This window comes from Eublepharis macularius, chromosome 17, assembly GCF_028583425.1.
Source record: "Eublepharis macularius isolate TG4126 chromosome 17, MPM_Emac_v1.0, whole genome shotgun sequence".
Lineage (NCBI taxonomy): Eukaryota > Metazoa > Chordata > Lepidosauria > Squamata > Eublepharidae > Eublepharis > Eublepharis macularius.
In genome coordinates this window covers 9,856,709-9,881,766 of record NC_072806.1, presented here as the reverse complement: position 1 = coordinate 9,881,766, position 25,058 = coordinate 9,856,709, and the positions used below count along the sequence as shown (strand labels likewise).

Genomic DNA, 25,058 nt, shown 5'->3' with positions numbered 1-25,058 from the left:
AGCTGGCAGGCGGCGGGGGGGGGGATTCTCCCCTGCCGCCTGCCAGCTGATAGTTTAATTACCCTTTCCTGACCCATGCAAGGGTCAGGGCCCTTTAAACACCCCACAAACTGACCTTCCCAATGTCTAATACACACCGAATTTGCAGGGAACATAGTGCTCACTGTCCTCTGAAGACCCCCCAAGTTTCAGAGAGATTGCGCCCCGGGAAAGGCATGATCCATGGGTCTCCCTGTTGGCTGTCATTTTCTCTTCACAGTGGCAAAACCCAGACTCTCTGCTGGAAGTACTGTGAAGGGTTAAAGCCAGAAGCAAAGTCAGAAGGAGTTCAGAAAGAGTCCAGTCCCTCCTTGCCTCCAGTTGCCGAAGGGATTGGTTGCAGCAGGTGCCAGACTGTCTGGCTTGCTGAATGGCTGCCGAAGGCAACGAACGAGGCTTTTAACGACTGCCTGTTCGTTTAGGATGGGGCCTCACAAACAACTTGTTCGAGAACAGCAGATTAGGCTGTCCGTGGGTTTTTTCTGTTCGTAATGCTGTTTGTGCCCATGTCTACTCTGGACACCTTAGAACATATAAAAAGTTATCTTTTATGCATTAGTCCCATGGTCTTCAGTCTTTCCAGATGTGGGACCTAACTTTCACCACCAGACAGCATCATGGGACCCATTGAGATGGCAGCACATTACAGGAACATCATATCAGTCATGTGACAGGAAGAGAAGCCAAAGTGATTATCTTACTAATGAGGGTGCTCTGTTTGGCAACCACGCACGGAGCTCAGAGGGAATCTAGCATGGGCAAACGGCACATGCAAGACTGGGGGAAAAGAGAAATTAGGCAAGGAGAACCTTTTGTGGTGAGGAGATGCTATGAACCTACCTGTTCTAAAAAGAGTCCTCCGCAGTACAGAGCAATATCCCCCTTGCTGCCCTGGTGACCTTCTCAGTATGTGTGAGAAAAGGCACAAGGTCTCTTGCTTTCAACGCATGCGCACTAGCAGCACGTCCTTTCAAGAAGGAAGAAAAAGGGGAGGCTCCATAGGGTCCCGTGACTAGCAAGGTCGAACTTCATGCTCCACACAAAGTCTCCTTCCATGAGTTGAAGACTACTGCATTAGTTTGATCCCTTTTTCATAAGGAAGTAAGAAAAGTCCTGCCGGATTACAAACAATGTTCATCTAATCCGGAATCCCATTTCCAGGTAAGGCTAGCCAGACGCATCTATGACGCTCACAAGCAGACTATGTGTGTAACCCACCCGCCTTGTTTGTTCCCTGCAAAGGGTATTCTCAAGTACATTGACTCTGAACAGTTAACTAACATTGCCAATAGGCATCAAAAATGAATAAAACACCCCACATAAAACAATCTCCATGCATACAATTGTCTCAGGATGGTGTTCTTGCAGTCTTTTAACAACGGGATTAAAGTTTTGGTAAAATGCCCATGCTACAATTACGGAATTAATTGTAGCCATTCTCTTAATTCTGTTATGGAACAGTGAAGGGCAAAGCAAAATCCCAGTGCCTCATATCCACTCATTTTGCTTCGGCAATGAAAAAATATGGATATTTGTATCTGTACAGATGGGGCCTTCCTTCCGTAGAGATGCCCGCCTCCCCGTGTCCTATTGCATTTTTTTCCTGTTTTGTCAACAGTACCTCCTTGATCATTTCACCCATGCTTGAGCTGCCAGGAGCCAGTCTTTGAGGCTTCCCACAGGTTTGCTCTTTCCAAGCATGTCAAGGATATTCTATATTCCTACCTTGCCGTCCTCATCCTCACTTGATTTTTTTCCCCCGGGAGTATATAAGGACAACAGTTCTGAATCTGGGAGGCAGATGTTTCTGCTTTTAATGACAGCTCATCTAAAAACCATTTTGTTTTACTACCATTTCCCCGGGCAAGATTGGAAACTGTGTTATCATTCGCCTTCCCTGAGCATCGTGCAATTTCCAATTTGCCAAGGTTCCGCAGAGCCGGTGTCCTCATTAATTTAATGTGCTATGCAAAATTACCATTGGCATCCCAGCCCTGCCTTTAGAGGCTCGGCTCTTTAATCACATTTCAGCTCAACCAGTCTGCATCGGAATCCGCCGGTGTGCGATAAAGCCATTTGTCAATGACATCTCAAATAAAACAGCTTGTTATTTCGGAGGCACAGCTCCCAGGGATGCGGAGAAACCTTGGTGGCCCACAAAGAACCTGGAAAAGGGGGCCTCATGTAGGAAAGCTTCAGTAGGTGAACAGAAACCTGTCTGTAAACACTGAAGTAGATTGACCAAATAAGAATATAAACAGAGTTCTACTTAGTCACACCTGGACCTAACAACAATCACTGGACCTAACAACACCAGCTACGCCATCTCAGTAAGGTTCCCAGGTGTCCACAATTGGAGAGCAAATTCCCAATGGTATGCCCCATTGTCTGCCAATTGCTGGCTATTGGTGGGAGGCTGCAAGCTGTCCAGCGATCGACTGCCTCTGGCATCCAGGCAAGCATAATAATAATATTATAATAACATTCAATTTATATACTGCCCTTCAGGACACCTTAATGCCTACTCAGAGCGGTTTACAAAGTATGCCATTATTATCCCCACAACAAAACACCCTGTGAGGTGGGTGGGACTGAGAGAGCTCCAAGGAGCTGTGACTGACCCAAGGTCACCCAGGTGGCTTCAAGCAGAGGAGTGGGGAATCAAACCCAGTTCTCCAGATTAGAGTCCCACATTCTTAACCGCTACACCAAACTGGCTCTCTAAGGCAGGCGCGCTCCCAGCAGGTACAACAACATCACTTCCTGAAAGGACAGTATTGCACTTCATGCAGGAGTGCTCCTTCTCTTCGCGGGGGCCGATTTGGCCCCAAACAGGCTGATCTTAAAAGAGTCAACCCCATGTGAAGCACAGGAGCATCCCGACACAAAGCACAATGACATCACTTCCGGAAGTGATGTCATCATGTTGGGGTGGGGAACCAAATCATTGTGTACTAGGTCCCCCCTCACACTAGAAGGGTATTGGGACCTGGCAACATTACTTCTCTGGCTTATTCACTCGTTCATCCTCCAACTTTAAATATACCATCAAGTGTCAGCAATGCCCTTCAACCCTCTATATTGGACAAACAGACCAAAAGAATGAGTGGGTATAAATTTGATATCAAAAAATCACAACATTCAAAAACAAGTAGGAGAACATTTCAGTCTGCCAGGACATTCCATCGCTGACCTAAGAGTAGCAGTTCTCAAGCAGAAAAATGTCAAATTACATTGCAAGATTGCTAAAATTGAGTTCATTTGCAAATTTGGAACAATGGATCCTCCAGGGTTGAATCGGGATATGGGATTTTTTTCTTGCACTACAGATGCTAATTTTCTGGAAATTGCATCCCTTCTCTATCAAACTAATTACAACATGTATTATAGCTAGTTTTCTGACTCTCTGATTTACAATACTCCTCTGCATGCATTATGAAGACTTCAACCTTTTTCCATGTAATCTGAAGAAGGGAGCTTTGACTCTTGACAGCTCATATCTTTGAAATTTAGTTGGTCTTTAAGGTGATACTGGACCCGAATCTTGCTCTTCTACTACAGACTAACAGGGATACTCACCTGAACCTGAATCACACCAGTGCCTATCTAGTCCAGCACCCTGTTTCGAGGGTTAACTTACCAGCCCCAAGTTAGGAAGTCGTGGAGATTTTGGCGGTAGAGCCTGAAGAGAGCAGGGCTTGGGGAGGGGAGAGACCTCAGCATGGTCTAATGCTATAGAATCCACCCTCCAATGCAGCCATTTTCTCCGGGGGGGGGGGACACTGATCTATATGGCCTGGAGATCAGTTGTGATTCTGGGAGATCTCCAGCCACCACCTGGAGGTTGGCAACCCTGCCTGTTTCTCATAGTGGCCAAGGTGTGCCTGGAAGACCTATAATCAGGGCACATGGATGCCAAAATCTTGCACTCTTCAATCTTCATCTTCAAGCCCTCCAAGAAAGACTGTACTGGAAAGGAATATGAAGGAGTTATTTTTACCCCTGCTGATCTCATCAAGCTTGATTTAACACTGCAAAAGAGTAAGGTTGTTAGGTTGTGATACCCTCCCAGTGGAGGGAGGACAGCACTTTTCTCGTGCTCCATGGATATTGCAAATTCCACCCGTTTGGGGCCAAAATTGGCCCCAGTGAAGTATGGGAGCACACATGCAGCCGGTATGATGACATCACTCCCGGAAGTGAAGTTGTTGCGCCCCACCATGAGGTGTGCCCGGTGCATGCTTTCCCGGGTTGCTGCCAGCGGTGGGTGATTTCTGGGGGGCTTCCCATCTCCCACCAACTGCCAGCGATTGGTAATTGCCTGTGACCAGCGGGCAACTGGGAAGCATACAAAACAGCTGTGCACATATCGGGGGCAGGACAGATGTAAATAAATTGAAGAAGAGAAAACTGTTGTACTCTGCACATGCTCTAGTTCCACGAAAATCTGGAGGACTGAAATGAGGCACAAGATATACCCATACAACAATACCAGAAAGAAGTGGGGGAATCCTTGTCCTAAAGCTTTCTATTCCTCATGTAGAAAACATTGCCATAAAACAACCTGGAAGATACATACCAATTCATGAATTACATTAGCAAAGTGCATTCAGAGCTCCGGTAGTGGGCAGAATAGGCCTAAACTATGGCGGTGGGGGACACAACCCAAATGTCATATTCCTGCTTCAAAAATTAGGAGAAATGCTTCCCCCCCCCCCTTTTCCTTCTATGCACCCTAGCTGCGAACTCTTGAAATCAGTGATCTGGAAACACTCTTATTCTCTAGTCACACAACCTGATAGCAGTCAGTATCCTTGGACGCTTGGGAAAACGTTTGCTTTATGTCAAGCTCTCAAAATTGTTCTAAATTGTATTGCAAAATGTTTTGCCTGAGTACATTCTTTCCCCGGTTATTCACGGCTGACCCTGCCCCCCTGCTCAGTCTGCTATCCACCATCTGTCCTGCCCTCCTAACTATCTCCAGGTGATGCCTCGTGTCGTGATCTCCCGGAATTACAACAGATCTCAAGGTTAGAGAGATCAGTTCCCTTGGAGAAAATCGTGCTCTGTAGATTAAAGTCTGCGGCGTCGTACCTTGCTGAGGTCCCTCCCCTCCCCAGACTCCATCCCCAAATCTCCAGAAATTTCCCAACCTGGAGACGGCATGCCTGTACCTAGCAGGGGGAAAAAATAGTTTACAAAAGAAGAACTTTCCTTGGTTGTCCTCGATGCCGCTAGAGAAATGGTCTTTTATTCCCGTCTCAGCAGTTTTTCCTATTTTGCCTGCCTGGCTTCTCAAAGCTGGGCAGATATGAGTTAATTGAATGTTCTAAATCGGGTTGCAAACATTTTGTTTGTGTGTATATTTATTTGTGTCATCTATAGTCCGCCTTTCTCATTGAGACTCAAGATGGATTACATAGTGTGAGATTGGCACAGTTGTTAATTATAACAACTGTTTTATATATATTAACCTTTATGTATTTTGTAATCCGCCCTGAGCCTGCTGGAAATGTGGGGAGGGCGGAATAAAAATCGAAAATAAATAAAATAAAACAAATAAAGTCAGTATCAAGGACAATTCAACAAACAATGCCATAGATTAAATTAATGCAAATTTACAAAGACATAACATTAGCAAAAATCCAATACAAAGTTGAAGCAATGCTGAGACAGAACATAAGCAATAGGACTGACATTCAATAACACAGAACTACCCAGTAGGGTCATACTTAAAGCAACAGGTAGTACATAGGAGCACATACTTCACACTGCTCAGATAAGCCTATCTCATCAGATCTCAGAAGTTAAGCAGGGTTGGCCTTGGTTTGTCATGGGAGAGACCTCCAAAAAAGACTGAGGTTGCAGAGGCAGGCAGTGGCAAACTACCTCTGTTTGCCTCTTGCCTTGAAAGCCCCAGCAGGGGTTGCCATAAATCAGCTATGACTTGATGACACTTTCCACCACTGCACTGCCCCCTATGAAGTGAGATGTGCCTGCAAGATGTATATTTCTGTAGTACATATGCTGATTTTAAATAACGGGTGGCCTTTGCAGGATAACCCTGGCGTATACTTAAGCCAGCAAACCAATAAGCATGAGCCAACAGCACCAGCCACCTTGCTGAATGTCACCAATTGCACAGATGCAAAACTATTTGAAATGCTGCTTCTTTTTTAAAAAAATTGTCTCTGAGAGCATATGAGATGCTTGAGATAAAAAAATATATTGTTAAAAGGAAGGTAACTTTGATTTTTTAATGGTCTTATTTGCAAAACAACAAGGAATCATGGCTCCTTAAAATTTTCAACAAACCTTTTTGTATGTTGCTGTATTCTTCTCAGCAAGCATATCCAAGAAATTGCAGTTTGAACTGAAATGAGGTTGTTGTTTTAAGTACCCTTTTCCCAAACAAAGGGCTTTAAAAAGGTGGGTAATTGGCCCTCTGCAAATACTGCCCGTAGCCCGCACCCTTAATGGACTTTGAGTATGGCGATGATTGTTTTAACCGACTGCCTGGGTCTGACCTAAATGGCTGCTAATGCAATCCAATTAAGTTCAATAAACCTTGCTAGTAGTAGTGAACGACATGTTTGTTATGGAGAGGAAAGACTGCTATGTTGCCCCCTAGTGGTGTAGATGGGGAAATTAAAATCATGCATGTGAAAACGTAAAGTACTCGGGGACTCTTGGAATCTTGCTGAAAGCTGAGAATCAATGGCTCACAAGTAGTCCCACTGGAACTGTTTCCAAATTTCATGGAGCAGGATTTAAAAAAAAAAGTCTTTTTTTTTTTGCAGAATGGCTCTTTAACCTATTCACAAGGCTGTTGTATTAAACAGAGGAGGGGTGGATTTCTCTACAGTTTTACACACACACACCCCTTTGTAATTCTTGGTAGGCCACCAACTTGTGGTGCGGTATATGTTCTTGGTTGTATTTTTACTTATTTCTTTTACACTGTTCACAGTTTTGGGTTTCTGAAAGCGTGTAAATAAAGAAGTGAAGATGCTTCTGATTCAGGAAATGCCATTCAAATTAAGCACCAGTGGCTGCCTGGGTCAAAGATTGTTCAAAGCCAACGCTGAAAAGCTAGAAGCAATTGTGTTCAACAACGCAGGCTAGTAATTGTGCTTTGTAGAACAGACACACCTACCACATCTGATTGGGCAGTCTGGGGTAGAAAGGATAAACCATGTATTTGAATAGTAAAGAGTCCAGTAGCACCTTTAAGACTAACCAACTTTACTGTAGCATAAATTTACATATGAATTCCAATTCAGCAGCTTCCCGTTGGATTTTGTTTTTGAAAGGCTGCTGGGAAACTGCTGAATTGGAATTCATATGTAAATTTGACTCAGTCGGACTTGGATTGAATAGAGACTGGTTATCTCATTATCAGAAGTAACTGGTTTCATTAACATAAGCAAACTGATCTCATTATCAGAAGTAAACTGATTTGCATCTACTCCCCCCTCCCCTCACCACCTATATATATCTGGCCAGTTTCTTCTTACCCTCCATGCATCTGATGAAGAGAGCTGTGGTTCTCAAAAGCTTATGCTACATTAAAGTTGGTCAGTCTTAAAGGTGCTACTGGACTCTTTACTATTTTGCTACTACAGACTAACACGGCTAACTTCTCTGGATCTATGACCACGTATTTGAGCATTCCTTAGTCATCCTCTGGTTGAACATTTTAATTCATTGGGGCATCAAGGCACCTGTGAACAAGCCAGTGTGCTCAGGTTAGCAAAGAGGTTATAGCCTTGATGGTTTCCAAATCCCAAAAGTGAGCTCAAGAAAGAAACAGAGTACTTCCTGGATGGTGTGAGTGGCCAGTTGCATCTTAGCATCACCCGGTATCATCTCGGGAAAAGATCTTTGCTGGCCCATGGTAAGAAATGCTCCTCGCTTTTCATTATCATTGGGGTTGTGGAAAAGTATCCATATTACATGTCTTGAATTTGGCAACTGCAGAAGAGATCATTTCAGGTGGGTAGCCATGTTGGTCTGTACTAGAAGAGCAAGAGTTGGGTCCTTAAAGACCAACTAGATTTCCAGGGCATGAGTTTTTGAGAATCAGAATTCCATTCATCAGATACAAGGAGTGGAAAAGCAAGCGGTCCCTATAATCCAGGCAGAAGATGGAAGGGATATTGTAAATCTGAGTGTCAGGAAACTGGCTATAATACATGTTGCAGTTAGCTTGCTGGAGCCTGGGTGTGAAATGCAGAAAATTAGCATCTGTAATGCAAATTACAATGTGAGATTGCTGAAATTGAGTTTATTTGTAGATTTGAAACACAGGACAAAGGGACAAAGGATTCTTCTTGCATTACATGCGTGTGATGTGCCATCAGGTCTCTCAGGTCCTAGTCTAATGCTCTTAGCACCACATCATGGAGAATGTTTTAATGTTTTTATAATGTTTTTATTGTTTTTAATCATTATGTAAAAAACGTATGTTGTTACACCGCCCTGAGCCTGTCTGACAGGGAGGGCGGTCTAGAAGAGTAATAAAATAAATAAATAATAATAAATAAATAAGGCATTGATTTCCAAAGGATGCTGGGAGTAGTAGTTTAGCAAAGATGTTAAAACTTCTCTGATCTCTTGCCATCATAAAAGGATGTTCCCGATGGAGGTCTGTTAGGTAGACATGCCCTGTCCTATTTCTCAGTGGTTGATGTATCCATGACATTTGTTCAGCATCAAGAGAGAGCCGCCTCAGGCCGTCTTAAACTTCAGATGCTTAATACAGATTTTCCGCTACCCAGTCTGCTAATCAGATGGACCCAATAACACTAAGTTTACGAAAGGATTTTGCTCCTGACTTCAGCGGTAGAGAGCCCCGGGCCAGGCTGCCTTTCAACTCTGCAAAGACAACGCCATCACCAGCCCTCGTTCACATGACATCTTCTCGCCACCAGGAAGACGTCAAAACCTGCCACATCTTGCAAGCTCTTTGATGGGAATTTGCCTCAGATTAGTTCGAAATCCTCATGACTCGGGGAGGGCACAGAGGGGTCTGCAAACGCAAGACTTACTTTGGAGGGAAAGGGTTTGGAAGGGGGGGGAAACGATGTTAATATGCATTTAAACACATGATGCTACAATATTAAGAATTAAGCACATGACAGAGTACTTCGTCAATAGTTGGTGAGAAAACGGGGAGGGGGTCTGGAAAGATGCACAGCAGTTGAGGGGAACCAGACTTCAAAGGCCAAACACACGCGAAAGGACTCGGGTTCAGTCCCTTGCATCTCCAATTCCAGGGTTTGAGGCGGCAGAGGATGGTAGACTTCTTCCTCTCTTCCATATCCCTAATGACAGTGATCCAAACAACGGTCACCTCCAGATTAGACTACTGTAACTTGCTCTACACGGGGCTTCCCTTGGGTCTGGTCCAGAAGTTGCAACAGGTCCAGAATGTGGCTGTGCGCGTCTACATAGGTTGCATATAACACCGGTGTTGCATTAGCTGCACTGACTCCCTGTGGAGTTCCGGATCAGGTTCATGGTGTTGGTTCTAACCTATAAGGCCCTTAATGGACTGGGACCAGCATATCTATGGGACTGTCGCTCACTATATGTTCCCCGAAGGGTACTTAGGTCAATTGATAAACAGCTGTTGGTGGTCCCTGGCCCCAAGGATGCTGCCTGGCCTCAATCAGGGCCAGGGCCTTTTTGGGCCTGATACCTACTTGGTGGAATGCTCTGTTGGTGGAAACCAGGGCCCAGCAGGATTTACTATTTTTCCACGGGGCCTGTAAGACAGAGATGTTCTGCCAGGCATATGGTTGAGGTTGGAGCTGGTGAGATCCTTTTTTTGTTGTCGGTCTCCTTTTGAGTGGAGAATGCAGCCCCCTCCTCCCGATTGTCTGCCGACCCACCTAACAGGCATTCCGTCACCCATACCATGGGATGTATTCGATCGGGTTCGGCATATGGGCCGCTGTTAAAAGTGGCTGCCTCTTGCACTGATTTTTATGGTTTTAATGTTTTAATGTAACTAATATATTCAATAGATTTTAATGTGATTTTTGATTGTTGTTATTCGCTCTGAGTCCGCTTGCGGGGACAACGCATTATAAATTTAATACAATAAATAAATAAATACATTTACTGCCAAGAGCAGTAAACAATGCTGGGCCGGACCGTCTGATGCTGACACTGGCAGTTTTGTATGTGCCCATGCTCCATCACTGAGCCACAGCCGTCCTCGACCTGGATCGATTCCTGGGTTTTGAGATCGCCCAAGGCCATCGGGGCACCTGCTAGGCACGGAGGAAGTTCAATCGCTGACATCTCCAATTAAAAGACTGAGGTTAAATTCCAAGTTAAAAGGCTCAGGTGATGTAGAAAAACGTTGACTTCAGTCTCTGGAGAACCAATGGCAGTCAGAGTAGAAGATACTGACGCTTGATAGAGCAATACAGACCCCATGTTGCTTGATATACTGTTGCTACCTGTGTGCTGTGTTCCAGCTGGATTCCAGCAAACAATACACAGACTCCTTCGTTTGGTTGGAATGGCCACAACTTTATTGATTACAGCCAGATTGGAGCATTGGCCAGGCATAAGGGCAGCAGATCCTTTGGCATCGACAGGTCCGTTGCTGTTCGATGCATACCACCCCAGCCCAATGCTGGCTCTGCAGGACAGCAAGTGACGTGCCACCACTAGCCCTTGCCTCCCTTTTCCGCAGGGGTGAGCCACCCGAATGCCCTACTAACCCCTTAAGGAGTCAACCCAAAGCCTCAAAACTGCCAAACCCATAAAGTTGTGACAGGCCCACCAGCCGCCCTGATTGAGTGGGTGGGAAAGCGCCCTGCTCCTATTGGTGCATCTCTGGAATGGCGCCAAGTGTGTTGTCCCTCTCGGAAGAGTCTTCCCTCAGCTTCTCCTCTTCCATCGCTGGACCTCGGCTCCACCTCAGCCTAGCTCTCAGTAGCCACACAGCCTGTGCTGAGTCTGCGAGCTTCTTTTCTTGAGGAAACATCCGACCTGAAAAGAAAAGCAATAAAATAACAAGAGCAATAATAAGAAAGCCAGTTAATAGACTTGCAATAAAACCATTAAGCCCGGTTGTTGAAACTTAAAACTAACCCAGAACCAATTTCTTTATGGAGCAGAAAGATCACAATGATACTAATTGGAAGGAGGAGCCCCAAAGGGAGAAAGTAAATTTCTGAGCCCACAAAGAAAAAAGAAATACAACTACAGTCAACCAAATAACAATTAGTTTCTAGGCAGTGGGAATAGATCAAGAGGGGTAGCCATGTAAATCTATCTGTAGCAGTAGAAAAGAGCAAGAGTCCAGTAGCACTGATAAGACTAACAACATTTGTGGGAGGGTATGAGTTTTCGTGAGCCACAGCTCACTTCTTTCGTGAGCCACAGCTCACTTATAGAATTCCGCATGGTTTAGAGAAAATGGCTAGAGAGAACTTCTTCTCCTTATGCTAAAACACAAGAATTTGTGTGCGAACAAGGAACTTGATGGTCAACTTCTTCATACAGTGCATAACTAACAGTAAAATCTTAAGCAGAATTACTCCAGTCTAAGCCCACTGAAATCAATGGGCTTAGACTGGAGTAACTCTGCCTAGGATATCACTGTAAGTTATGGAACTCAATGTAACAGAGTGTCACGACGGAGAGGTTAACTTATGTACATAAGTACCATCAAGTTGCAACCGACTTACGTTGTCCCCAGCAAGGGGCTTTCAAGGCGAGCAAGAAGCAGAGGTGTGTTGCTGTTGCCGTCCCCTGCAGAGTTTTCCTTGGTGGTCCCCCATCCAAGTACCAGCCCTGCTTCGCTTCTGAGATTTTAGGAGATTGGGCTATACCATGCAATTCCACTATCCTGTAGGCTGACCTAGGTGACATTAAATAGACAAATTCATGACAGATCATGAGCCTGAAGAATAGATCTAGAAGAAGGTGGAGTGAAAATTGGTGGGAGGGACATTAACAATTTGAGATATGCAGATGACACCACATTACTAGCAGGAAATGGTGAAGACTTGAAATGACTATTGATGAAGGTTAAAGGAGAAAGCGCCACAGCAGGATTGCAGCTGAACATCAAGAAGATAAAAGTAATGACTACCGAGGAACTACACAATTTTAAAGTTGACAATGAGGAAATTAAAGTTGTTCAAGATTTTCTATTCCTTGGCTCAGTCATCAACCAAAAGGGTGACTGCAATGAAGAAATCCGAAGAAGATTGAGACTTGGAAGAGCTGCTGTGAGGGAGCTAGAGAAGATCCTTAAAGATCAAGATGTCTCTCTGGGAACCAAGATAATCTAAACTATGGTATTCCCCATTGCTATGTACGGATGTGAAAGCTGGACAGTGAAGAAAGCTGACAGGAAAAAAACGAGATGGCTGGACTCAATAAAAGAAGCTATGCCCTCCAGTTTGCAGGATCTGAGCAAGTCTGTTAATGATAGGGGGGTTTAGAGGTCTTTCCTTCATAGGGTTACCATAGGTCAGAGGTCACTTGACAGCACATAACACACATACAGGGCAGATTAGTCCATCATCACTATGGACAGTGACGGCTAACTAGAACCTCCAAGTTCCATCTGAAATGCAATGTGCTGTGGGAAGGAGGTAGAACGGGAAGATTTTAGCTTCTGTGGCTTGCTTGTGAACCATCTGAGACATGTTTGACCATTATGAGAAGTACAGTATCGGCTAAAACTGATCCATCTGGGTTCTTTTGGTGTTCTTCCAGTTCAGCAAAACTGTTCTTAGGTTTTCACAAGAAGGTAAGGAACAAGAGATCCTCCAGTGAAGTTGCGTGCTTTATGTGACTTTCACATGAACACACACACATGAAGCTGCCTTCACTGGTCCATCAAGGTTAGCATTGTCTACCCAGACTGGCAGCTGCTCTCCAGAGTCTCAGGCAGAGGTCCACCTAATCCTTAACTGGAGATGCTCGGGATTGAACCAGGGACCTTCTGCGTGCAAAGCAAAAGCACATCCACTGAGCCACCGCCCCTCCTGCCTAGAACACTGCTCCTGTGTTCCAGATATTACCACTGAATGTTTTAAATTGCATTACATTAAGGAGTTAACCATCACCATTACAGCCAACGTCCTACTTTTGCATTTCTGGGGAGAATGGATGAGAATCGCTGCAGGTTTCAGTACTTGAAAAGAAGAAAAGGCACAAGGATGGTTATTTTCTTAAACCCAAGAAGCACGGATGGGGATATTTTAGGGCTGCAGCCACCTACCCCAGTGGCTTGTTCAAAGGAACAGTTTCATCAGGCTCAGCAGAACAGAGAAAGCGCATCCCTCTGGCAAAAGAGAGAGAAGTTCAAAGTCTGCAGCAGACGCTGTGTCTTTCTTCTGCCACTTGCTGTTTATGTGCCGTGAGATTACAAAAAAATCCTCCTCCTCCCCTCCTCCTTCTCTTTCTCCTTCTCCTCCTCCTCCTCCTCCTCGGGCTCATTTGCTGGAAGGAAGCGACAGCACAAGGCTGAGCTGAGAAGTTTTGGCATGGACTTGGGAAGACAGAGGGGCTCGAGGTTGGAAGACCCAGCGCACCAGCGGGCTGGCAGCTCCTCCAGGGCACCGGCATGCTTACAAGCTTCTCTGTTTCCTGCTAGATCAAAAGCAGCAGCAACTCCAGCCCCTGGTGGGACCTGGGGTGGATCCACCACCTTTTAGCATCAGCTGATGGAACTATCCAGGTCTCTTCCTTGGAGATAAGATTCCTAAGTAGCAGGGAAGACCCTTCAGTGAACGGGGAGGGGATCTTTCTTCTGTGGGCGACACCTTTCAAATACCAAAGAGGTCTGTCTTTGGACGCTGATTTGCTCAGAGTTCAGTCCTGCAAGAAGATGGAGAATGAGGTTGGGAAATCTGTGGATAACCAAATGGATAAATACATGTAATTATTGATCGGTTGTTTTGTTCTCTCTTGTGTTCCCCCTTCTTCCCTTTCTGTGTTTGCTCTGCTTTTGCACTGCTGGTCTTACCTGCTTCCCTGCCTTCCGTTCTGCTGGTGGTCTTTGGATCGAACTCTCCTGCCCATTTGGGAAGCTGACACTAATCAAAATGCCCTCTTCTCCTTAGAGTGACGATTATGGGGAAATCCGAAAGCCAAATGGATATTGTGGAGAAATCAACCCGAGCTGGGCAGAAGTCCTGGAGCTTTGTCGCGATCGGCTTGTTGGTGCTTCTGATCTTCATGACCTGTGCCGTGGTGGTGCTTGTTGTCCTCTACTCCAACAGCAGAGGTAAGAGAACTCCTGCTGCCTTCTGTGGCTTCTCCCCAGAGTTACAGGTGTAGGGTTTCAGGTGGGTAGCCGTGCTGGTCTGTAATAGAAGAGCGAGATCCAAGAAAGATCTGTAGTGGAAAGTCTGTAGTTGAAGAGCAAGATCTGGGAAAAGAAAAAAAAAATTGGCTGCCATCTCTTACGAACTGCCATACACTGAATCACGCCATGGGTCCGGTGTGCTGTCGTTGTCTGTGCTGACTCGTAGCTCTCCAGGGCCTCAGCACGAGAGAGGAGTTTCCAAACCCTTGTAATCGGAGGTCCTTTACATCAAGATGCCAGGAGCTGTATCTGGGACCTTCTGCATATGGTTTTTCCCTTCCAAGCAAACTCAGTTCTGAGTACACTTGTGTGCGTGTTTATATGTGCTGTCAAGTCGCAATCGACTTAAGGCAACCCCAGCAAGGGGCTTTCAAGGCAAGTGAAAGGCAGAAGTGGTTTGTCATTGCGTTCATCTGTCACATCTGTCTCTCATGCAAGTACCAACCCTGCTTAGCTTCGGAGATCTGATGAGCTCAGGCTATACCATGCCCCCTTCCCTTCCTTGAATTTACTTGCAAAATAATCTGTTCTAAGGCTTGTTTGTTTTTAAGGTGTGTTGATTGACCCTAACCCCCTGTGTATTTTCAACCTCAAGAAATCCATCTTGACTTGAAAAGAATTTAAAAATGAAGGAAAGGGACCCTCCTAAGCATGGACCCTATCCTCACTGTTTTCGTAGGCTGTTGTGAGTAAAGTCCACGCTTTCTGGCAACCTTAAAGTGGGTTTAGAATGACCCAAGATTCGAGGAGCAAGCAAGAAGGAAGGAAGGAAGGAAGGGAGGAAGGGAGGAAGGAAGGAAGGAAGGAAGGGAAAGAAAGAAAGAAAGAAAGAAAGAAAGAAAGAAAGAAAGAAAGAAAGAAAGAAAGAAAGAAAGAAAGAAAGAAAGAAAGAAAGAAAGAAAGAAAGAAAGAAAGAAAGAAAGAAAGAAAGAAAGAAAAAGATGGGATGCAAGGTCGTTGGATGATTTGGGGCAGGGTCTTTCAGTTTCAAATCCTTGTTCCCACAGAAAGTTTCTGGGAGGTGGGGAAGAGACTTTGACCAAGGCAGAATCCTGGTAGGTATATTGCAAACCTTCTTGGGGTGTGAAAAAAATAAAATAAAAATGGTATTTGAGCTCAGGTTCAGAGGCAGCGAACTTGCTTGGCATGCAGAGGATCTCGAGTCTGGTTTCTGGCATCTATATTTAAAGGAACGGAGAGAGCCGGTGTTCAGAAACACCTTTCTCAGCCTGATACCCCAGAAAGCAGCTGCCCGTCACCGTAGATAGTCCAGAATGAATTGATCTTCTGAGATTTGGCACGCGGCACGGCAACCTCGTCTGTTCAGCTACATGTTCAAGTTCCCCCAGACTGGTATTGGAAAGCTTAACTGGCTAGCAGGCTCTCTTGACAAGCTGCTTGGCAAAGGCTGTCCGTATTGAGGATTTCACTTCTGATCAGCAATTAGAAGCATTCTGTCTGAAGGCAGAAAGGAACTTTTGTTTTTAAAAAGCAGGGAAAGGAAAGCCATGAAATGAAACACGGCCGTGCGGCATGTGGGCCTGTGAACTGTGTAATTTGGTCTTTTTTTGCAGAAGCTCAAATGCAGTCTGTCATTTAGAAGGAGAGTTTTAAATTAACACCCACACAGAAAGCACGTAGATGCTTGAGTGGTGGGGGGGGCGGTTAGACACTGTATTTATTCATCTTTTAAAAGCTTCTTCGGAAGGTGCTGATGAGGTATTGGAGAGACAGAGTGTAATGCAATAGCACCTTCAGTGACATCTGTGACTTTCATGCCAATAAAGCGTCCGCTTGCTCAAGATTTTGCCTCCAAGGGAGCTTCTTAAAGTCTATGGAACGAGTCAGACTTTTGAGCTAGATGGCCAATGACGAAGCGCGATCCAAACATTCACTGTTAGGCGTCTAAAAGTGATTCCTTTCAGGCCACAAATACTAGTGGTAACTAGGTTCGTGTGTGAATTTTTTACCAGCAAAGAGGTTGCTTGCCTCTTTTCGCATTCCGTCTTCCTTTCTCATTTCAACTTTAAATGTTCATACTGATTAGAATGTTTCGCTCATATTCCCTCATTGCTCTGGATTCGTTTGTATATAGCCTGTTGCTGCAGACGATGCTCCGATTTCATGTGCTGGACAGATATGTGCTCTGATGCGCTTGGGGTTTCTTTTAATGAAAAGCTGCCGTGGGATGCTGCCCTACTGTGTAAAAGACCAGGAGTTTGGAGACGAAATTCTTAACCTTTTCTCTTTTTCTGTTCAATCCCTTCTCCCTACGGAGAAAAGATTCACGTTTTCATACCTCTCCTCCCCCAGTGGAAAGGGAATTTTAAGTAGAAATTAGCATATTTTTGCCCCGTCTGCTTCTTTACTACACTAAAAATGCAATCCTGAGAACAGTTACTCCAGCCTAAGCACACTGAAACCAATGGGCTTAGACTGGAGTAACTCTGTGTAGGATCACACTGTAAAAGTTCTTTCTGTATTCTCTAAAATAGTTGGACTAGGAGAATTTCTGAAATTAATTCCAGATGTGAGATAGAGTTGGTCGCAACTCTAGAGCAGCCATTTCTCCCCCATGGGAACTGATCTTCTAAGTCTGGAGATCAGTTGTAATTCTAGGAGATCTCCAGGTTCTACCTGGAGGTTAGCGACTCTAGCAGGGGTCAATTTGTAGAAAAAGAGCTGGAGGAACTCATTAGCATAACTCATTAGCACAACCCATTAGCATATGCCACGCCCCTTGACATAACCAGAAGTGTGTCATTAGCATAACATTTGCATATACCACACCCTTCACATCACCTGACCTGGCTGTTTTGGACCCAATCCTGGCCATTCAGGGTTGAAATTGGGCCCAAAATGGCAAAAAGGGGCTGAAAATGGCCGAAAAGGGGCCCAAAATGGTCAGGATTGGGCCACTGCTGAGTGGGAGAGTGATCCACCGCCCGTCAGAGGCCTGATCCAGGCCGTTTTGGCCCCAATCCAGGCTGAAACGGGCCCAAAATGGCTGAGAGTCAGGTGAGCGGGGCCACTTGACATGTGACCTCTTTGGGGAACTGCCGGAACTGCGTTCCTGCGCGTTCCCCTTCGAAATGAGCCCTGGACTCTAGTATCCTGACATCTAAAAGAATGGGAGCATTTGTGGCAACAGATTTGTTGGCTTAGGGCAGCGGTTCTCAAACTTTTTGAAGCTGGACTTTGCTGCCTTTGGAACCCACTGTTGAAATCCCCCTTGGGATGCCTAGAGAAGAAGGGACCCATCCCACCCCTTTCACTGCAAGCAAATACCATAGTCAGAATCCCCTGTGGGGTAATGATGTTAGACTATCGCAGTAGAAGTCTGTTGGGTAGTTGTTTTGATAGAGGCTAGGGGAGTTTATTCAGTGCAGGCTGCACCTGTCCCCTCCTGAATTATATGCTTTCTGGCCTTGTGGTAGTGTTGGCAATGCCACAGGATAGGGCATGGTTCTGGGAGGTGAACAGTACAGACTATCATATCTGTTGCCCCCAGGCCACCAGCAACAAGCTGAGCTCCTTTGGCAGCGCTGGTTAAAGTTGCCAACCTTCTGGTAGTGGGGAAACCACAACCTGGTCTAGAAAGCAACTACAATATCATTTTTTAAAAATCTCACAATCCTTACAGTTGTAAAGTTGATATAAATATAAAGTGACACGGTGCATCTGTTATAAATAATTCATGAATCAAGTTATCTATACTCTTCCTACAAACTTGTACTAAGAAAATAAATACAATGATCAGATCAGTCCATAAATATTTCACAAAGCCATCTAAAAAGTCAATAGCCCTTCTGCAAAGACGTGAATTGTCCAGTCATGTAACTAATGTTGTTGTTGTTTTCTTTCTTTAAAGCAGGTATTTTTCCTTCTAGGTGCATTTGGGAGGAACTGTGTCACTTTGTAGTTATATTCACTTTACAACTATAAGGATTGGGAGGGTTTTCTTGATATTGTAGTTGTTTTCTAGACCACGTTGTGGTTTCCCCACCCTGTATCTTGGTCTCTAGGCCACAGAGACCAGTTCCCCTGGAGAAAATGGCAGCTCTGGAGGGTGGACTCTATGGTATTATACCCTCCTGAGGTTCCTTCCCTACCCAAACCCTGCTTTCCCCAGGCTCTACTCCCCAAATCTCCAGGAATTTCCCCAACTCACAACCCTAGTGCTGGCAATACTCCAGACTGGAGCCTGGATCCACCCATTGCTTCTCACGCCATCAGCACCCAAGTCTGAGGGCCAAACCAGACATGATGTGGATGACAACATCACAGGGTTTGTGTGTGTGCAGCCATTTCGGCACTTGAAAAAGTGGGGGGAGGGCAATAGTGCCTCAGACCACCATTCTGTGGGCCCATTCAGGATCAGGCTCTTACAGCATTTTCAAATTGCTTTAAAATTGCCGTGTCACAGGTCGGACCTGTGGATGATGTCACATCTAGTTTGGCCTTCAGCTGAGCCTCAGCTTGAAACACTGAGGGCCAAACTACAAGTGACGAATGACACAGGTTGGACACTTGTCAGCTTCCCTCAAGTTTTGGCGGGAAATGTAGGCAGCTTGGCGGAATGTTGGACAAGTGACAGTTGAAAAGTCCATTGGACAGCAGTCGGAGAGCCAAGCTGCAAGACCAGGATGCCTACATTTCCCATCAAAACTTGAGGGAAGCTGACAAGTGTCCATCCTGTGTAATTCATCACTTGTAGCTTGGCCCTGACTGCAAAGCATATGGAAAATTCGCCTTGTGATTAGTCTGAAGGAATAAGCAGGACAAAGGAGGAGGGGGGAAGGGGTTCTTGCTGCTCTCTCTTCTTTTCCTGCTACGGGGAGAAAGGCAGGCCCCCATCCCAAGACAGGAAGCACCTGTGGGGCCCGCCTATGAAAGACTAATAGTGACTGCTTAGGATTCCACTCTAAGTTGTGGAACTCGATGTAACAGAGTGTCATGATGGAGAGGCTAACTTACGTCCGCTGTAAGCCATTTTTGCATTTTAACATGCAGTTTGCGAACCACTGGTTTGGGAGATATTTATATCCTATCTTTTTACTGTTAAAACAGAACCCAAGGCAGCTCTGTGAAATTAAAACAGCAAATACACTAAAAACACAGAAGCGTTTTACAGTCTAAAGCAACAGCCGGCTAAATGCAGATAAAACCAGCAATAAAATAATTGTTTCTTTAAACAGACTACACTTTTTAAACATTTGCCGTTTATAACCAGCAGAAGTAGCAATCTATAAATCAGTCATTCGCCGTGAAAGAGACGGATAGTTTAGATAAGGCTGGGGTAATGCAGAAGGTGACTGGAACGGAATAATTTTCACAAGGCTTTGGAATGACAGGAGACGCGGGGCGTGATGAAGATGTAGAGGGGGCGTGGCTCAGCGGAAGAGCCTCTGCTTTGCATGCCAAATGTCTCAGGTTCAGTCCCCAGCATTTCCATTTAAAATGACCGGGCAGGAAGTGATGAGAGAGACCTCTATCTGAGAGCCTGAAGAGCTGCTGCCAACCTGAGTAGACAATATTGACTTTGATGGACCGATGATCTGATTCACTAAAGCAGCTTCTTGTGGGATCCTGGGGCAGGAAATACCCCAGGGGTTAAATAAGCTTTGCTTTGCCTTGTCCGCAGATTTACTTTTGTTGATGGCGACATTCAGAGAAGGGTATCTGCAACCAAACGCAAAACTACTGAGATCTCAGATTTTGGAACCTATGTAAGGTGCAGGTAGAGAAGAGATCATTTACACCGCAATCCTAAACAGTGTTACTGTTAATTTCAATAGGATCAGGGCCAAACTACAAGTGACGAATGACACTTGAATGGCAAGTGTATTCCACCCTGTTCACTTGCCCTCCACTTGCTCTCCACTCGATCCACTTGCCGTTCAAGTGTCATTCGTCACTTGTAGCTTGGCCCTTAGACTGCAGTAACTCTGCTTAGGATTGCACTGTTAGGGCCAAGCTACAAGTGACGAATGACACTTGCCTGGCAAGTGAACAGACTCACGTGTATTCCTCCTTGTTCACTTGCTGTTCACTTGCGCTCCACTTGATCAAGCGGAGAGCAAGTGAATGGCAAGTGAACAGGGAGGAATACACGTAAATCTGTTCACTTGCCTGGCAAGTATCATTCATCACTTGTAGCTTGGCCCTTAGTATTCCAGTTGAAGTTGTTGTTGTTGGGGGGTTATTCCAGGATAAAGTACAAGCTTTTTGAGGGGGTGCTTTTCAGGTGCAAAAGCTAAAATAGCAGATCATGAAAAAATGTATTCCCAAATAAGAAAAACAAAATTTCAATCATTGAAAACACGTACACAATGTTATCAGAGTTAACACAATTCTAGAAGGATCTGACATTCAGTAACACTGTGCAGAAAGTTTACACGTATTTATATCTTTTCCCCATGGTGATGTGAGTAAAAATATCCCAGGGACACTGAGGCCCGTTGCTTTTCACACCTCCAAATAAGCAAGCCCCAGTGCAACCAAGCGGCATTCATCATGCCGTGGAGCACTGACCCATCATCATAGCGCGGTGGGAGGGGTTGATAGGGAGGGATTGTCAGTGGCTGGGAAGATGCAGACGTTTTGAGTCTCAGTGCAAAGACGTTTCCAAAATTGCAAATTCTGCTTCGGCTTGGCAAACCAAGCGTACGTGGGGATGAATAGAACTGGTCGGTCATGTTCTAGAAAGTTGAGCACATAGGAAGAGGTGGGCATATACTGCCCACCCTTCTTGCTTAAGATTTGTCCTTTTCCCCAAAGCTAATGGGTGTCATTGGCCTTTGGGGCAACTGTGCTTCTTGCACCTGCTTCTCCTTGTATCTCCTGTTTTGACACATTCCGGTTCCATCTGTACCCTTTCTTGCTACTCACGAATTATGGATTTCCAAAGTCAATTTGAAAAAGTCACTATTGGTGACCTTCCACGATTTTTGTGTTGGATAGGCGTTCCCTTTCGGCGGATTTTCTTAAGAACTGATCTTAAAAATAAAGGTATACTGAGCTTTTCTCATGGGTGATTAATTTAAATGTCCTTTCTTTGAACCAATTGTGGTTTTTATAGTGTGGATTTGTATTTTTTTAACTGAAACTATCCAGCCCATGAGATCCAGTGCAGTACGGTGGTCAGAGTGTTGGACTAGGACCTGGGAGACCCAGGTTCGAATCCCCACTCTGCCATGGAAGCTCACGGGGTGACTTTGGGCCAGTCACATACTGCCAGCTTAACCTACCTCACAGGGTTGTGGTGGGGACAAAATGAAGGGGAGGGGAATGATGTAAGCTGTTTTGGGTTCCTACTGGGGAGAAATGCAGGACATAAAATGAAGCAAATAAATAAATAACTCATCATTATCTTTAAGTAAATAAATAAATGTGGTGGAGAGTGCCCTCAAGTCATAGCTGACTTATGGTGACCCCTGGTGGAATTTGCATGGCAAAAAACAGAGGTGGTTTGCCATTGCCTGCCTCTGCAACCCTGGTCTTCTTTGGAGGTCTCCTGTCCAATTACTAACCAAGGCCGACCCTGCTTAGCTTCTGAGAGCTGATGAGGTCAGGCCAGGCCAGGGTTCCATCTAATAAATAAATAAATACCTTTATGTAAATAAATCTTTAAGTAAATAAATAGATAACTCATCGTTATCTTTGGCTAAACAGGAGAGGTAGATTATAAACATTGCTGCCCATTGAAGCCTCCCCACTCAATGTGCCTACCATAAAAGCCGTTTTTTAAGTTAAAGTGAACATTCATACATCAGTGTATATTTAACTGTTCTTTGTATGTATGGTGAGTAATTCTTATGTTACAGTCAACACACGTACAACTGAATGTGTGATACAAACTGCATTTTAATGCAGGTACTGGTCCTTAGTCTAATTTGGAAAGTGAATGCACATTGGCTCTTCCTAACAAACGGATGTGTGCACATGAACACAGCATGTATGTGCATTCACTGTAACATGTGAACAGGGCTCTAGTCTTTCTTCCTTCTACTAACTTTGACCTCCCTAAATTAACAGAAGAGAAACTGTGCTAGGCTGTATGTGCTTCTGTAATTCTCCCCCTTCAAATGCCTCTTCAGACGCCTCCATTGCTCCCCCTACAGTGCATTGTGCACATAAAGAAGTATGCCTCATTCTCGTCTCCATTCTGTGCATTAACTATGCCTGTATGTGTGCTGATTTTTTAAAAAACCCTGCAAAAAAGCAATCTTGATGTGTCTGTATGTTCCGTTTGATCGAAATTCTTTTTGTGTGGTGTTTTACCAATGCAGAAGAGCCCATGTGCACATCCATAAAATCCCACATGAAAGACAATCTTGACAAAATCATACATATGCTCACAACAAGTTTGTTCTTTGGAAGGAAATGGTGTCTGTTTAGAACAGAACACGTTTCCTACAAGTTCAGTGCCCAAATAACCTGTTTGGGATGTTATGGGGATTGAAAAGGACGTAAGCCAAAGGCTTTAGAGAAGATGTGACTTTGAGCTGAGTTTTGCAGGAAAAGAGAAAGATGTCATTACGTAGGTTTTCTGGGATGGGGCTGCAGGCACAGAAGTCTTCATAGAAAGTGTTGGCTTTGAGTTGGAATTTGGAATCTAGAAGAAGAAGAAGAAGTTGTGCCTATAGGTCCTGTGGGAACACTGTAGACATAGAAGTCTTCACAGAATATGTAGATGGGTTTTAAGCAGTGTTTGAGGGGAAGGAGATGGTACCACGAAGATGTTTCAGGTGTAAGAGGTATCAAAGGAGAACAGCTGGAGTTGGATGCAAATCATAAAATCCTCTGATCGTGGATGCTTTGTCAAGCGGCATCCTTCCCCGTATGTCTAGAGGTTCCTGATGGAATCTCCGCTGATAAATATGCAGCAGCTTTGGGGACCAAGTGTGGATTATACAATTAATTATGCACCCTCTGCTGCATGCAAACTGTTAAAAGGGAGAGAGTGCGCAAAAAGCAGTTGCTTTGTCTGGTGTTGCTAAGCGTGAGGGTCAATCAACTGGCTGCATCCACTTTGAGAGATCTCCAGTCTGTCCCTCGGAAATCGTTCTCTCATTTTGCTGCTTCTGATCTTCCCGCTTGATAGACTCTCTTTTTTCCCCCTTCTCCCACCATGGGCTCTCCTTCACACTCTTTTTGACAAGGGAAGTGTTGGAGCAGAGTTTTCCCGTGTAAAAGCTTCTGGAACCATCTGGAAATGGGGACTGCCAACCCGATGCACAACCTGTGCTGCGAACTGGGGGGTATGGCGTGTACTCTTGGCCTTTCGAAAAGAGGATTTCTTGATCTGCCAAAACTTAGCTTGATATATCGACAAGACTTTTCAGCGTTTTCTGCTCAGTGGGGGTTACAGCGAGGCACAGTGCTGTGCCTCTTTATTGTGAACAGTAATAATATTTGGCATTTATATTACAGAGGTTTTTCCTGTGGTTGGGCCTCAGGCAGTGATCTTTATGTCCATGTATTTGGTATAGGGATCCCAGGTCCTCCGGTGAGGGAAGGATCCCCTGCTCCCACCCTCCTGGCCAGCGGGAGGGAAAGGCGGGGGAATAGGCCTCCCGGACAAGGTCCTGGGTCAGCACAATGACATCACTTCCGGGTGTGATGTCATCGCACCACCCTGGGAGCTCTCCCGTGCTTTGCAGCAGGCTGATTTGGGCCTCAAATGGGCCAACTCAGACCCGTTTGGGGCCCAAATTGGCCTGCTGCAAAGCGCTGAAGCACTCCCAGCCTGTGCATGATGACATCCTGGGAGCACGCATGCTTTGCGCTTGAGCAAGCACATTGAAGAAAGTGAGTGCCGGCTCCCTCCTCTCCCGCCAAGAGGGTAAAGGAACCTGGCAAACCCAGATTTGGTATCTGGCTACAATGTGCGTTTCCTCAAGCAGCGATCAAGAAATGAATTCAGCTCATCATTGGCCCATTAATGCCTTTAAAAGTCCATCATGATTTGTCCAAAGGCAAGGATTGCCTATAGGATCTCGCGTAATGCTGTTGCACCCTCTATTATGGGTGCTGTGTCTTGGACTCCAACTTCGCCTTAAAGGCCTGAAGGTCTCTTCCAAAGTCTCTTAAGGATACTCAGCCACATGGCAGCTTTTTCAGAGCAGCCCCGGGCAGGGGGAAACTGGGCACCTCTTAAAATGTCAGGTCAGGCAGGCTGGTTGCTCTTACGCTGAGACTGTACCTCCCTGTCCATGTTTATTCCTGGGCTGACTCAGTTCTAGCAGGCTATGGAAGCAGAGGCTGAACAGTGTGTGAATGTTTTTTGAATGTTCAAAATGTTTCCTGTACATTATTAGTTCCTAGGGTTGCCAAGTGCCCATCAATGGCAGGCAACCTCCCAGAGGTTTGCCATGTTGCCTGCCAATCTGTCAGCGATCGGCAGGAGGTGGCAAGCCCCCTGGAGGTGGCCCACCACCAGCAGGCATCCTGGGAACACACATGGTACACAAACACCCAGGGGTGCAATGTTGTCACTTTTGGAAGTAACGTCATCGCACTAGCCACGGGAGTGCTCCTGTACTTTGTTTGGGGTTGATTTTGGCCCCAAATGGGTTGAATCGGCCCTGTGCAGAGCATGATGACCTCACTTCTGGAAGTGAGGTCATCATGCAAGCACCAGAGCACACACACACAAAGCGCGTACACA

The 25,058-nt window shown here is 45.3% G+C and overlaps 1 protein-coding gene across 4 annotated transcripts in view; it reads left to right on the top strand.

The window, feature by feature from the left end:
- The window catches only part of MMEL1 (membrane metalloendopeptidase like 1), a 74,054-nt gene that overhangs the window by 6,377 nt on the left and 42,619 nt on the right, over positions 1-25,058 (top strand). For 2 of the 4 annotated variants that reach the window (XM_055001954.1, XM_055001951.1), the window contains exons 1-2: positions 13,533-13,956; positions 14,142-14,305. In XM_055001954.1, coding sequence (XP_054857929.1) covers positions 13,907-13,956; positions 14,142-14,305 — 214 coding nt within the window. In that variant the 5' untranslated portion in view covers positions 13,533-13,906. Of the gene's footprint in view, positions 1-13,532; positions 13,957-14,141; positions 14,306-25,058 lie in introns of those variants that run through there. The other 2 variants (XM_055001952.1, XM_055001953.1) reach the window with 2 other exon arrangements.